Source organism: Ictidomys tridecemlineatus, chromosome 3, assembly GCF_052094955.1.
Source record: "Ictidomys tridecemlineatus isolate mIctTri1 chromosome 3, mIctTri1.hap1, whole genome shotgun sequence".
NCBI classification, from domain to species: Eukaryota; Metazoa; Chordata; class Mammalia; order Rodentia; family Sciuridae; genus Ictidomys; species Ictidomys tridecemlineatus.
The window spans coordinates 97,385,843-97,401,912 of record NC_135479.1 but is presented as its reverse complement, the minus strand read 5'-3'; the positions used below and the strand labels follow the sequence as shown (position 1 = coordinate 97,401,912).

The 16,070-nt window shown below is 45.1% G+C and overlaps 1 protein-coding gene across 4 annotated transcripts in view; it reads left to right on the top strand.

Moving 5' to 3' along the window:
- Positions 1-16,070, top strand: part of Kcnab1 (potassium voltage-gated channel subfamily A regulatory beta subunit 1) — a 293,246-nt gene that overhangs the window by 92,167 nt on the left and 185,009 nt on the right. The window contains exon 1 of one of the 4 annotated variants that reach the window (XM_078043523.1): positions 1,088-2,219. The exons of 2 other annotated variants lie outside the window; for them this stretch is intronic. In XM_078043523.1, coding sequence (XP_077899649.1) covers positions 1,999-2,219 — 221 coding nt within the window. In that variant the 5' untranslated portion in view covers positions 1,088-1,998. Of the gene's footprint in view, positions 1-1,087; positions 2,220-16,070 lie in introns of those variants that run through there. One more of the 4 variants, XM_078043524.1, reaches the window with a different exon arrangement.

Here is a 16,070-nt window from a genome sequence, read left to right as displayed (position 1 = left end):
CCAGCTATTATTTTTTGTACACCAATAGACACGACTAGAATATGTGCCCTCCCCAAACCCACCAAACAGACTGTTGCCTGCTAATCAAATCTGACTCCTTCTTCATGCCCCAGGCAAAGTCCTATCCTGCCAGGAGGATTGTTTGGGCCTCCTAAGCTCTTTGAGAATCCAGCCACCGTCCTGGTCATCTTTGTGTCCCCTTCACAAGCAGTTGGGTACCCTACAGAGTCAGGTACCTAGTAGGGAATGGATCAAAATGAAGACTTCTTGCAGTCCTCCTCCACATCATGCTAGTGCATTTGGCAGTGGGGCATGTCAGAATGCACCTTCCAGCACTGCTAATGAGCCCCCATAAGACTGCATGTTTGGTCTGTCTATTCCTTGAGAAGGAGCAGTGCTTCCTTTTTTTCTATCCATGTGATCTCTATGGCCTCCTGCAGAGATGGCATTCACAAACATAGTTGATTTAAATGCTGCTCCTTTTTGTTTGACAGCAGTGGTGCGTTGGGCACCATACGTAGAAAGATGATTTTGCAGAAGTCATAACTTCATTGCGTTTGAATCATTGGATTCCCACATATTTCAAATGGAGAAGTCAATCACCAGCCAATTGTGCTTAGTCTGGTCCAACTACATTTTCGCGCAATTGCTTTTCATCTGACACTGAATTAGACAATCCCCATCCTGCCTGATGGGGATTCAGGGTCCACAGTGAGGTCTTGCTGCCCATCCCTGAAGTGGGGGTAGGGCTTTTCCTCACCAGCTGGCCACAGAGGATCAGCCCGACATGTGCGGACATGTGCGTGGCTCCTGCCACCTTCCTGGACCTTTCTGGCTCTGGGTGGTAATAACAAGCCTGCGGCTCAGCTGGTACAGCCCCTCCTGAGGGGTGCCAAATTGCTGCCCCTTGGGGCATCCTGTTCCTTCCTCTGGCATTCAGAATAGATTTTGCAGCAAGTGGGCAGACTCGACTCCAAAAAAAGTCTTCACTCTGGCTTTTCAGGAAACTTCAAACGTATCAGCTTAAAGAACAAGGCGCAGAGGGGAAAGGAGCCCTGACAAGGCTAATAGCAGGGGTTTCAAGCTGCGTTTCGCAAGCCAGTAGCAGAGCGCTCACGTGTTGGTTCACTGGCATGTTCCGCGGCAGAAGCACCCCCACTCTGCCTTCCCCCAGTTCCAACTGTTGGACTGCAGCAGGATTCAGTCTGTCTGGGCAGAGCTCCCTTTGTGGAGCAGCCCTCCCCACTCTCACAGCCAGAGTCTGGTGAAAGGGATCCTTGCTTTCCCATAGCACACAAAGGCTCTTTAAAGGGACCTGCCCGCTTCTCCGTGCGGCTGCAAACCCGAATCGGTGAGGGCTCAGCAACCCGGGCTTTCGCCCGAGAATGAGTGGGGAGGGGTCCTGAGCAGCCTCCACGTCCTCCGAGAGCGGGGGAGGGAGGGAGCCGAGGGCTGCGTGGATGGAGACCGCCGGCCCGCCGGAACCGGTTTGCGATTAGCTGCTTCCTGGGGTGCTCCGCGCGCCGGCCGAGCGTGCTGCCGGTGGCCCCAGCGCGCTGGCCGCGCATCTTGCGGCATGCCTGCGCTGAGCTGAGCCAGCGCCCAGCAGCGAGCCCGCATTCAGGCACCGCGGACTGGCTCCTGGCAGCGCCTGTGTAGTCACCATGAATGCTCAGCTCTAGCCTCGGCGACAGCCTTCCGACCGCATGGATTTGGCTGTTTAATCAACCGAGATTACTGCCAGGGACGACTTGGGAGCCTGATCCGCGCTCCAGCTGCCCTGACAACTTCGGGGTTGGCTGTTTACTTCTCCGGATCCCCGGAACTCTCCTGTCACTCTGCCGGCTCTGAAGTCAGCCGCCAGGACTCCGCTGACGGCATCCCCGGGAACCGGGAGCGAGCCGGTTTAGGACGAGCGGAGACCCCCTCAGCGGCTCAGCCTCTCGTGACTGCCTGTGTTGCGGGGTTCCGAGGGACCGTGCGCTGCCCGGGGAAGCAATGCAAGTCTCCATAGCCTGCACAGAGCACAATCTGAAGAGTCGGAATGGTGAGGACCGACTTCTGAGCAAGCAGAGCTCCGCCGCCCCCAATGTGGTGAACGCAGCCCGGGCCAAATTCCGCACGGTCGCGATCATCGCACGCAGCCTGGGGACCTTCACCCCTCAGCACCACATTTCCCTCAAAGAGTCCACCGCAAAGCAGACGGGCATGAAATATAGGTATGGATGTAAGATTCCCTAAACCCGGGGTTTCCATGCTCTATACAGGTGTAATGGGAACGGTTTATTGCTTTGCAAAAGTGACTCGCTTGTCGGTGGATTGCTCAATTTAGAATCTCAGGTGTTTTTAAAATAGCTCTTGAGGAGGGTGGAAAAGCCCAACGTGTGTGCGTGTGTAATTTTTAAAAATATGGCCCATTTTGTATGTTCTAGACTTTGGGAGCTGTATAAATTCCAGTCTATGGAAGAAAACACAAACTGCTGGAAATGGACACTTAGATCAGCATAGTTTATCAGGAGTAAATGCGTTTGCCCTGTTTTATTCTACAGATGTAGCTTCTGTGATTATACTGTCAGAAATAGTTTCTCATCTAGCACAGCCACTCCTTTTTATCCTTTGAAAGACCAAGGTAGCAAATGCTAGGCAAAGCTTTTAAGGGAGTTCTGTTATAGAAAAAAACACCTACAATAGGAAGTCAAAATGAACATTGGCACATTTAAATCTAAATTACTGCTTGAAATAAAATCCAGAGGTTGTTGTAAAATATGGAAAGTCAATTGTTGCAATACTACTGGTTTCCTCATCAATTTTTTTAGCTCCCTCTTCCTTTAGGATATTTTCCAAAGATAGAAATCTTCCCAGTAATAGCTAATGCCCCTTAATACAAAGTGATTTAAGTTTGATAAGTAAAAAAAATTTCATTATTAAATTATGTAATTCTTACCTCCACATTATATTTGCTTTGCACCAAGCCTTCTTGATTTTATTTCTTTAAAATTACTGTGCTTCTTGTTTCTAACATCATTTGTGGCTATACTAGAGAGAAACTACTGACTGATACATCTTCCAAAGGCTTTCATTACTTCAACTAGCAGATATGATTTTACTAATTGTTTACATTGAACTCTTCCTCATCTTTGTCAGGAACCAGGTTTGGGGACAGGATGTGCTTAATACAATTAAAACAATGCACACTTAAGATTTATTCATATGGGGGTTCAGCAGGAGACATTTGAGCGAATTTGTATGCAAGGTGTCCCCTGGAAGAAGTTTCTTTGCAGAGTTACAGGAAAGCTTCTCCTTGAAAGTATGTCAAGCACAGTTGTTTTGATATATTTCTGAGCCATTGAGAAAGAAAGCCCTGGAGTGAGGAAAAAACAAAACAATCTGTAGCTGAAGCTCTTGGCCCCAACTGCAGTGCAAATACAGGTAGTCTGCCTCCAATCAACCCTCAAGTGTCAGCAATGTGCCTCTGCTTTTCTAGACTTTGGCATGATGAAGAGGGGACCCCACAGTAGCAGTTCCCTGAGTGAGACCGCAGTCTGGCGCACTGGCCTTTTCTGCTGCTGCTTTGTGGCACACACCCAGCCCCTGCCCTGTGGACATGCAGCTCTGCTGCTGGGATGGAGATGAACTACTGCCTTCCTGCAGGCCCCCAGGCCAGGACACTCCAGAGTTAAGGTCAATCACAGAAGGTTGTTTTCATTGGAGACTCTGGCATTTAACTGCCCTATAAACTTTCTTTTTGTAAATTCGAAGGAATAAAAAGTAGCACCCTCATGTGGCAGCAGATTCACAGTTGTTTATGGATGGCTGTGTAGGGGGAGTTTGGCCTTGGGAGATCTTTAGGAAGCCAGGAGCTTTCCATGAAGGTTTTCTGTCAGCATGCTCAACTCAGATTGTAAGGTAATGGTCTCTCTTTCAAAAGCTCAGTGCATGACCAAGACTTGCTTGGGTGTCTTTCATTACTGATGACGAAGGACAGCTCTTCTATAAAAAGTCAGCCATCTGGGGTCTTCAGTGTACTTTGTACTGTTCGTTATTTTGTGCTCCCCTTCTTTTGAATCACTCCGTCCACGGTGTCAGGTGTGTGTGTGACCGTAGCTTACACCCACCCCCTTCAAGTTCACTCAGAATGACCTTTCTGAAAGAGATCATGAGATAAGGCCAAATACTAAGCTTTGTAGCTTGGAAGGGATGAGGGCAGCTGTGTACTTCAGAGAAAACAGTGGAAATATTTTAATTAGCTGAACTGTCCTTTTATCACATTGTCATCCCTAAAGCATAATATGTATATGTAGACTATTTGTTAACAAATAGCAGAAAACAAGTAAAAAAATAATGCTGTGGAATGGAGAGGGTCTGGATACTGCATGGGGAAGCTAGGGTGGAAATTCCTGGTTAGTTGGCGCCGAAATAATGTTCTCACTCATCCTGGAAGATGGTTTGCAGGGTCAGAGCTTCTGTGAACCCCTTGGACGATAAAAAGCACTGTGTTATCTTGCACTTTTCTGCAAAGAAAGTTATTTTCTTCTAAGAGAAGTTTTCCTCTTAGTAGCACCCTCAGTTCTTGTGTTTAAAGTGTCTAAAGGTTAACCATTGCCCATCAGCAGTGTTGGTATATGAAGAGGCGCCGCCCAGCCAGTGGAGATTCACTGAGCACCCATGGTGTGCCAGACATCCAGGGTGGGGAGGCAGACCCTAACTAAGGAGATAAACAGTTCAATAATAGGATTTCCTATTGTGGGACATTCTTATGAAGGCTACCTGTGGGGGGTGGGGAAGGTAAGAGTCAAGCCTGGGCCAACTCTGTTATCCATTCTGAGGCTGCTGACTCTGTTTTAATTGTAGAGCTGGTGATTGTGTCTTGTGACAATCACTGCTCATATCTGTGGCCCATTTTGCTATCCCAGGGACTTGTTTCAGTTCTACCTGTTGTAAGGTATTACTGACAGTTGAAGGCCTACTCTTTACCCTGACAGATAAGTAGAATGCCTTTTACTTATATAATGCCTTATGATCTTTCAATCCTAACTCACAGCATACATAGCCTGTGATTACCATCCTTTACTTAAGATTCCATGGGATTTGGATTTCAGAAAGAATTAACATTCTCTTGTGCAAAGCATCTGTGTTCTGCAAAGATAATGCTCCAAGTCACTATTATATTCTCACCATCAACATGCAAGAATTTTGCATAAAATTGACTGTTGTCTCAAGGCTAAAGATAGAAAAAAATCCCTAGAACATTCTTCCATTCAAATATTATTAGTCCCAGAGAATAAGAGTCCCTGCTAATATTTATCCTGAGGACATCCTGCATGTAAAGGGCACAGGACTACTTTGTTCTTTGCATTTTTACAGTTGTGTTTTGTTAATGCTTGGAAATTCCTTGGTTTTAGATTTGCGTTTGTTTTATTCTGAGAGTGCATCACATCATGTTAGTCTGATGGAGACCTCAACCACACGTGGTAGATCCTCATTATGATAGATGTAACCACATTCGTGAATCTTCCATCCATCAAAATAGCAAATCACTCCGAACATAAGTTAAGCAAGGTATTTTTTTTAAGTAACATTTTAGAATGATCCAGCTACTAATGTTTGCCATGGTCTCAGAGCTTCTGTCATTTCAGAGCAGTCCATTTGCACTGATGACTCCCCCTCTCCATTCTAAAATTATTATTTAAGTTCTCGAACAATTTGAGTATCAATGGACCCAGTTTCATTGAGAAAATATATTATTACAAGAAACATGCTTTGAAAATTTAAGATGATTCTTTACAAAAAGAAATATTTTCTGAGCAATAATCTTTAAATTCCACTTGAAACTTCAGTCCTCCTTTTTCTGAGGCTGAACACACTTCACTGTTATTTTTTTAAAAAAATAATTACAGCTTCCCAGGAATTTGCAAAAAGAAAAAAATGTACAGAGAATTTATGTGACCCTTGAATTCCATATTTCTCCAGTGGTAGCACCTTGTGTATGGATAGGATGGTATCAAAATTAGGAAACTGACATTGGCACCATCCAAAGAACATATTCAGACTTCACCAGTTCTACATGTATCCATTTGTACATATTTATGCATCTATGCAGTTTTATCTAGTGTTTAAGCTTGTGTAACTACCACAATGAAGAAGCAAAGTTTTTCTGTAACCACAAGCTTCCCCATGTTACCCTTTTAAAGCCACGTCCACTACCTTCTCCCCGATCCAAGCCCTTGGTAATCACCAATCTGTAGGCCTTCTCTATAATTTTACTTTTTCAAGAATATTAAATAAATGGAATCTTATAGTAGGTAATGTTTTAAAGTTGACTGTTTCTCTCTCCCAGAGGGTTTATGCAGGGAAATGGGGAGAGAAACTCTTGCTGCCATAAAAAGGTGTCAGATGATGGCACCGTGGAGATTGGGGGGGCCATTTAGACAAGGTGAACGCCGGCAGTGGGGGAACAAGTAAGGGTTTTGGAGCAGGTGTATGTCTCCAAATTCAGCTAGGCAGGGTTGACTCTCACTGTTTTCCTCTTAAAATCGAAGAGTTGTAGGTTTGAAACAAGACGTGTTTGTGTGGAATTTCATGGCTCTCAGTTTTCCTATAGAAAACCAAGACTACATAGAAAGGACTCAGGACAGCCAACAGGTGCCCCTCCCACGACATTCCTGTCACAGCCTCTTTATTAAAGCACACACCGCATCCGCAGTTTTTTACCTCCCACAAATGGTGGGCAGATTTTGAATCAAAGCAATTCAAGTGAAAGATTAATCTTGTCAGCTGATTACATAAAAGACCCTAAGTGTGTGTGTGTGTGCGTGTGTGTGTGTGCACGCACCTTTGTATGTGTATGTGTGTGCAAGTCTCCGTGAGGGGAAAAGCGGGAGGAAAGGGGTGGACCTGAGAGGAGGAGGAGAAGAGCCAGCTTGGTGACTGTGTTTCAAGTAAAAATATTTGATTTTAGTCCAGAGAAGAGAGCAGCTTGGTTATTTAAAATGCCAGGCTTTATATTATTTTTTAATTTTTTGGTGGAGAATGCTGCTGTCATTTTCACTGACACCCATGGGTGTGGCTTTTTCTCTCTACCTAGAGCAGGATGGTGGAAATGGGTGGGTGGGTGGGGGGGAGGCCTTCCTGAAAATTAGTTGCTGAGTCAACCTCGTAGAGTTTATCCCATCTCTGTGAGGCACCAGTCAGAAGTCTGGCATCTAGGGGATGGTGAGAAAATGGTAGGAGGGGCGGGAGCCTCCTGGAAGTTTTTAGGCAAATGTTGTTCTAGTTCCGTGGTTCTGGAAGTGTGGGGCTGGGGTGGGGCTGTGTGCGTGTGCAGGCGTGAGCATATGTGAGCATAGAGGAATCAATCCGGAGTTTCCAGAAACATCTCATTTTCTAACTGCAGTCTTCACTTTGGTTGTTACACATGAAGTCCTTCATTCCAAGTCCACTCAATGACCCTCTTTAGAAGTGCTCACATTTTAGAGAAGTTATATATTTTTAAAAATTCTACAAACACTTCAATTTATGGGAATTTGAGAATGTTCTGAGAGGAGGAAAAAATCCCATCATATTCAAAGGGAAAATGGAATTCCTAAGTTTCACTTTGATTTTTCAAAATCATTTCATCAAATTCATAATCTCTCCTTAGTATATCAGTTCATGAACAGGATAAGATTTGGGTTGAGGGAATCTAATCAAAATATCAGACTCTTGATTTCCTTGAATATTCCTTAAAAATCCTTTTAGAAGAGAAGACCTCCTTGTGAGAAGAGTTAAATTCACAAACTTTGGTTCATATATTTCCTTTAACTATGTCAAACCATTTAGGTAAATGACAATTAGACACTAAAAAAATGCTTCAATGTTGCAAGTTAACTGTGTTGTGTGCTTAAAAAAACATTTCTGTTAATAGCTTTCCACTCTTGGAATTAGGAAACAGACTGATTGAGGCTGAAGAATTTAAGGCAAAAAAATATTATAAATGTCCATTTCAACATTGAGAATGATTAATACACTGTGATCACTAGAAAATGAGTGAATTTTCAGTGGGTGCTGCTGAGTTAACTTGGATGCCACCTTCTGCAGACACATTGTCCAATGCAGAATGCAGTTCCTAGGTCAGTCACCTGAGAAGGCCAGGGATGGTCAAGGCCAAACGCACGTCCCCTGACTCCACAGACTGGTTTCCGATGTTCCTTTAGCTTTTGCGTGGCAGCTTCTTGCTTATGCCCCATTTTTAAACACAGGATGGAAGCACAGTGCATGAAGCATTTCTAGAAAAGACAATTCCTTCCTGTATATATACACAGTTTGCAGCTCAAGCTTTTATCTCAAGAAGCAAAGCCCTGCTGAGTGCTGACAGCCACAGCAGCTTTCTCCATCACCTGCAGGGCAATTAGGACCCCAAAGTACTCCCAGGGCAGCTCTCTGCTGGTCCATGTTCCAAAGCGGGACATGAATCAACTTCCAGATGATGGCATGCTTAGTTGGCATGCTCAGCGTCACAGCATCCAAAGCACTGGGATCTCAGAAAGAGACGAACAGATGCATCTGCTACATGTCAGCACTGGAAGGGACATGCTTGGCCAGGAATTCTGAGTCGGACTTCACACCCTCCTCCGTGTCCTTAGACATCACTTTGAAAAACATGCTCCTGAAAGTCACAATCAAAATACATTTAAAAATCCTTATTGCAGGTTGATTTTCTGTTACCCAGACTGGAAACCCAAACAGAAGCCCAGCAGCGATTTTCTTTTTCTTGAAATCGACAGCTAGGGAAGACTTTCAGAGCACTCGCACGGGCCATCTGGTCCAGCCCTCGTGAGAAATCTGTCCTGTTTTTCCAATTTGCAACATACAGCAGCGACTTATAAAGGCCTCTGAAGAAATTGTGTAATCTCCTTTCACAGCAGTCGTGAAAAAAAACTGGCTCTTCTTTCTAAGAATCAGAATCATTCATTAAGTGTTGAAGTCCTCAGAGGAAGCCATAAGCTTCTTGTCTACTGTCGGGACTCTGGAGTCAAGCCAGGGAAGAAAATGAAGATAAAAGGGGGAGGGGCAAGAAAGGCAGACCTGAGGCTGGGTGAGGTGGCAGGCAGGGCACCTCAGACTCCTGTTGGCACCCAGGGCATGCGATCTTGTCTATTCTGGTCCTTGCACCATTCAGCTGACCTGACTGTTCCACAGCTGAACCATCAGAGAGTCAAAACGTCACCATGACAAACATCCTGGCCATTAACTCAGTTCCTTCAGGACTGCCTCAGAAGCTAAGGAGCTAGCTCTCATTTTCTGCTTTGTGAAGCTTTGGTATCTAAGAACTGATGCTCAGACTCTGCTTCCTATTTCCAGATGGTTCTAGTTCTTTCTGCCTAGACTTTGTTTCCTGGCTCCCAACTGTGATCGTGTCTCTCATGGAAGCCCTGCCCATGGTGACTACGTTTTTCCGGTGAGCCCTCCAGTACTGTATGCACTTCCAGAGGCCCCACCTTCTCAGAACAGAAGATGGCAAGATTGCCATGTCACAATAAGGGTCTCTGGACCTTGTTTGCCTTCCCTGCACTTGCTTCCTGTTCTAGGAGAAACAAGCATTTTTAATATTTTAGCCAATCTTTGAAAAATCGCTGTGAAACATTTTTAAAATATCCCAACAGAGTTATTGAAATAATGGGTAATGACTATGCAATGCCACTTAGCAAATTCTATGAGATTGCCAGCTCCAAATGTTAGAATGGTGACAACTGGAATCTCTTGTATTGAAGAAATATGAAAAAAGATCAAATCTGATATGTAAGTTCTAATGGCCATTGAGCACCCAGCTAGGAAAACCAATAGCTTATAATCTGATTATCTTGCTTTTTGATATACTCTTATAGAGACGTTTTCTTTCTCATTTTTTAAACCTAGTATGTTTAAATGTAAAGGCAACTGTAATGACTAATATTAACAAGAAAAATTTTCTCTACTGGTAATTAACTCTTTCCAGGAGAGTACCTGGGGGGCTCAATTGAAGGAAATTGTTCTCCATGATGAGGTTGCATCTGTTGGAGGACCCGTCTGGCTTGACAGAACTCTTATATATAAGTAAAGCAAGCTTTTTTCCCCCTGAGGAACACATGCTAATAAGCACCCTCTCTTCCACTTCTTTGAAATTAGTTTGGATTTTATTTTTTCGCAGCACTGGAAAGTGAACCCAGGGCTTTGCACGTGCTGGGTAAGTGCTCTACCACCATGCTACCTCCTTGGCCCAGTTAGTTGCACTTTAAACCAGGTTTTTATGTAACTGGATTTTTGTTTTCAGTTTCTTTGGCCTGAGACCACAACAGGCTCATTATAGAAATCAACTGAGAAAATAACATGGCTTTAATGAATGCCACTTCTCTCTCAACTCAAGAATTAGCAAAGGTTTCCTCTGGGGCTTTTGATGAAAACAGACCTTTGGACTAACTGCTACTTCATTTCCTACCTCTTGTGCACAAACTCTTTGCATTCCAGAGTCTTTGCAGTTACTTAAAAAAACTAGAGATGCTCAGGAGAAATCTTAGCAGTCTGGGTCCAGAAGGTTTTGCATCTTGATGTAAAACATATTGGTTAAGTTTTAATGAAGATAAAAGAAATACTAATACTAAGAGACCCAAATAGAAAGAGGGTGTTGGGAAATTCATGGCCTAACTATACCTTCTCATCCAGTAAGGCCTTATTTTCCATTTTCAAGAAAGGAGTTCAAGGTTTTACTTTCACCCAAAATACAGTTTCTTCCAGAAGTAATCCTGTGGAAATCAGGAGACTTGGATCTTTGTTAATAAAAGTTCCAAATAGAGCTCCTCAATCAAAGGAGCAAATGGACATTTGCCGGAGGACTCCAAATTCCAGCAGATATCCCTCGGTTCTGTTTCAGAACAAGAGGTAATTTAGGAGGACAAACAGCAAGTCTCCTTACAAAGCAGAGCTAGAATCTTCTACTCTATTGGTTTTCTGTTGCTGCTGTAACAAACGACCAGAGCCAGTGCCTTAAAGCAGTGTTTTTACTCCTTCCCAATCTGGAGGTTAGAAGGTGCATTCCTTCTGATTTTGTCAGGGTGGAGATCCATGTCCTCACCTTTTCCAGCTCCAAGGTCCCCACAGCCCTCCTTGCTGCACCCTCACAGCACATCACACCTGCCTCTTGTTCCATCTGCACTTACAGATGCGTGCTGTGCCCTTTTAAGTCCCCTCTTGCTCTTTCTCCAGCTGTGGTAACATCAGCCCTAGGCAGCCCAGGATAATCTCCCAGTCTCCAGATCCTGTGCTTAATTACATCTGCAGAGTCCCTTTCACCTTGGGAGGTCAAATATTCTTAGGGTTTAGGATGGGGACACAGACATCTGCTGTGGATGACCGGCCTTGTAGCTGGCCATGCAGATTCCGCTAATATGTTACACAAGAGAGAGGCAAAGGGGCTGTGCTCTCAAGCACGCGTTTCCCAGAATTTCAGATGTGCTCAGGTGAGGTGAGACCCACAAAAAGGAATAAGGAAGTGGTTGGAAATGCAGGGTGCTGGGTTTCTCTGCATAGGACTTCAGTTTGGGTTTTGAATCAGAAATAAAAGCTTGTGTTTATAGCATGTGGCAAAGTGTGATAAAGTTTAATGGGTTTGGGCCTTGGCCATTACTCACGGGCATCTGCTGCCTGAATCTGCTCCACCTCCTTCAGGCTCTCACTAGGATCTGGGGTTAAGGGACCTGAATGGAAAAATCAATGCATACACACAAAGATCAAGCTGCAACACGCTATCGTTAAAATACCGGTAGCTTCAAAAATACATCTGCCTCCAAATTCCATGACGGTGATCAGTGTGGAGCGGGAATCTCACTCTTTCTTGGTGTCTGGGGCCCTGAGGATGTGCCTGCACCTCTGAGTCCTGATGGAGGCCCTAGGCACATCATGAATGGTGTCTCCCTCCGTGAGACCCACCCTGGCCTGCTTCCTGAGCGCTGCCTAACACTGCTGCAGAGAAGGAAGGGGCTTCTAGCAGGGAGGTGAAGTTCTCTCTCTGAACCTTTCTATTAAATATTATCCACTTGAAGCCATTAGGTTATTGTATTTTAATCACAAAGCAGCTTCTATTCTTATGAAGTTTCTATATTCTCTGACAAAAATCCAAATGCCCTAAATCTGATGCTGTTTCCCTCTATGCAGCTGTCTCACACACCCACAGAGGAAGGCGGCTGCTGTCAGTTCTTTCCATCCCCTTCCAAGGACCTGCTGCTCATCCCCTAGTGCATGGAATATTGGGCTTTGAAGATTAGACTGCTGATCCCAGACACTTAAGTCTGTATGCCCTCTCTTGGTGTGTGAACAAAAAGTACCAGACTGCATCATATTTGGGGAGAAATATTAGTGGTTCCAAATTAAAGTGAGGTAGGAAGCGATTGACTAGGAATTCAGAGACCAGGGGAATGCAGAGTTAAAACTCAGCCTTGAACTTTAATTCAGTCCCTGTGGCCAGATGTTTTTGCCTGGAAGCTGTAAGAGACACGTGCTTGAGTAAGAAGGGAAAGGAGGAAATGAGAACTTTGGGACCTGGCTGAATGTGAGCTGTGTGGTCACCCTGCCTCCCACAGCTGGATGCAAAAGGGTAGAGGAAGGCAGGGTAGAGGAAGCACTTCCAGAGCAGAGGCTGTGGCCATGCAGGCCTCATGGTGTATGGGGGCTGGGCAACCTGGGAGCATCATCTTCGAATAGATAGGAGGGCGGTGTCGAGGGCAGAGCATGCCCAGCCTGTCCTAAGCTGCCTCCAGGGAGGAAGGGAAGAGTGGCACCAGTTCCTCACTGTCTCCCGGGTCATTACACCAGAGTTCCATTCTAACTACATGGATTTTTCTCTTTAAGCCTAATGCAAACCCAATAGCAGCATTCGTTACTGTGGAAAAGAAAGATAAGCAAGTTAAGTCACATGCTCATTGCACTAATGAGTTCTGCCTGATTACAGGTCATCAGCAGCCACTGATGGAGTAAATGTGAGGAGTCCAGGACAGGACTATTACAGAAGGCCACACTATTACAGGACAATACCACCCATCAAAGTGTCTGGCCTTGCTTCAATAACAACTAGGTTTAGAAACAGAAGCGTTCACCAAGTGTCAGCTTATAAATTTTGCTTGTTGATTATTCCTATCTCCTACGCCAGCCTAATCTGTCCCTATTTTGAGATAGAAATACCTTGGGAACGGGATTTGACAAAAGACAAATGCTAATTATCAAACTGTCTAGATAATACTCTTTGCCAATAAAATTTTACTTTATGCTGATTGCCTCAAACCAAGGGATATAGGAGCTCAGTTAATATGAATTTCATCCTTGAGAAAAGCTCTGAAAGGGCATAGCAGGTAGTGTCAAGGCCATTTTAAGTTATGGTAACTGACGCACAAAAACTCGGGCAGCCTAACTCTTGAAGCTGTGGTTTCTATTCTATGCTTAGGAACCCTCTGCCTGCCATCCCATAGTGACCAGCCTGTTTCTGCCCATAGTGATGCTGAATTGAAAGAGATCTGACATTGGCAAAATGCCATTCCTGTTGGCTTGAGGCAGTGGGTGGTCCACACACTCAGTTCCTCCATGTTTCTCTGCCCTGCAGCGCTTAACACAGAAGCTCAGGACTATTTCTAGAACCCGCAGGCTGAAGGAAGCACTTGGATTTTGTGATTGTTTTTGACAAATTGTTAGAGCTCTGCCTTGGGGAGGAGAGAGTGCATCTTCAGGAGCCAGTAAGTGATGTGCACTGGACGTGGGAGCTTACCTGTGTTGAAGGTGTTCCTCATGTGCACTTAGTCACTAACCAGTACTGAGCATTTGCCTGTTTGTGCATCACACTCCCATGGGGCAGGAGGGTGGATGCCAGGTGGCAGATTGGCACTGTAGTTAAAGCACCACACTGTTTGTTTACCCTACTTTGCTTTTACTAGAAGGATCTGGAAGGTGCATCTGGTGATGACAAACTTTTCAGGGCTCAGGGCTGTTTTGAAGATTGCATGAGATAATATGCATGCAGTTCCAGTTGTTATCCATTATAGTTGTCATTAATATCAATCTCAGCATGACATGGGACAAGGGGACAAGAAGAAATGAGGTTCTCTGAGCATTCAATATCTTTGCAATAGATCCTATTTTAGCTCTTTTGCCCCCTTCAGAATATTCTTACTTTTGTTGCTTCTATCCCAGCACAGCCATCTGCTGTGTTGTGAGTGATGATGAAGGTTTGTCACACCCTTGGTGCAAGGCTTCTGTGGTAGTGTCACACCTTGGCTTCCAGGGCAGGCCTGTTTCTCTGTCAGACTTGCCTGGTCCACATTTGCGGTGGCTCTTCTTTCCCCTGGAGATAGGAATTCTGTCTGCTTTTGATCCTGGCTGCTGAAGAGTATGACCTGTCCTTGCAATCTCCCACATTATTTTGCCGTAATTGCTAGAAATGAACAGTTGTCCACAGATGGTTCCAGAAACAAAGTTAAGGTGGCTCTCAAAATTGCTTACATTACAACAGAAAGAAACTGAAACAATAATGCTAGGAACCCAGGATGTTTGTCCTGTTGTTTAGACACTAGAGTCTGTCTTGCAGAAACACTTGCAGGCCATTCACTGTGTCCTATAAAAAGACAGCACAACTGTTGCAGGGTCTTGGGGAAGGGCCATGCAAGGGCTGTTTGCGTCTTCCTTGGGTTGACTTCCTGGTAAGAATAAGGGTTTATAGCAGATGGTGATTTCTGAGTCACTACCTGATCCTTTACAAAGAGGGGCAGTAAAAGTGACAATGATATTACCAGCAGGGCGTGGTGGCGCACACCTGTCATCGAATCAACTCAGGAGGCTGAGGCAGGAGGATCACGAGTTCAAGCTAGCCTCGGAAACTTAGACTGCATCACAAAAATAAAATTTAAAAAGATGAGGGATGTAGCTCAGAGGTAGAGTATCCCTGGGTTCAATCCTCAGTACCACAACAAACAAACACAACATCTATATACTAAAGGAGTGAACACACTGAATCTCCAATAGACAACATCTGCCTGTGAACTTTATTTGGGGAGAAATTATTTATATTGATAAATAATAGTTACAGGTTTGCATTCAGTGATTAATGAAAATAATATAACAATTCGGATCTCCAGCCTTAATCAGGAGGTAATACACCTGTGGGGCTGATGGAGGCTTGGCTGTGTGGCGGTCCAACCCTCTGGCCTTCTTTCAGTGGCTGTAGTAGCTTGGGGACTGGATCCCCTGAGGCCCAGGTGGGGTAACTTGAGACCCCAACTCCAGGTCCACCACTCTGCCTGCAGAGAGCCATGTTTCTTCTGAGATTCAGGGACAAAGAAGGGTCTTCTGGTTGCACTGGGTCAGGTGTGGCAAGACCATTTGGAATTAGCTTGTGGGGTTCTCCCTGCACCCTTTATCTATGCTCCACACTCAGGCAAGTAGCTCATGCTTTCTTATTTGCAGAAAATGTGGTTTTTGTCTCTAAATACCTTCACCCATTTTAGAGAATCAGGCTTGAGAGAAGGAAGTTCCCAGGTTACACTGAGATTCTGCTGCTCTGGAGGCCTGGTGAGAACTCTGGGCCCTCTGAGCCTTGTCCCCTGTCCCCTATGCACCCAGCATACTTGATAGAGTCTCAGAGGGAATGATGGCCCTTGGGTGGTGGAGAGACTGGATCCCAAGCCATAGGTTCCCAGTCCCTCTCAAAACCTGTGAAGTCCCTGTGTGTTTTGAAAGCAATGGAGTGAAGAACAGGTGATCTGGGCAAAGACTCTATCTGTGGTAGCCATGGAGAGAATTCCCATCCCTGGGCGGGGGGTGGGGGGGACCCGGGAGCTGGGCCCAACCCTGTGACACTAACATGGAAGAGCTATAGGAGCTCATGGTGCCTGGAAGCTGACTCTCCTGCAGTGTGGTGGTCCAGACAACGCCTGGGTGAGGTTGGCATGCTGAAGGCTGGAGGGTGTGGCCTGGGTTCTGCCTCGGGTGCAGTTTGAAGATGGAAAGGGGGATGAGGATCCAATAATTATCCTTTCAAGATGGGGACCTGCCAACCCAAGGCTAATGGCATAGACTTT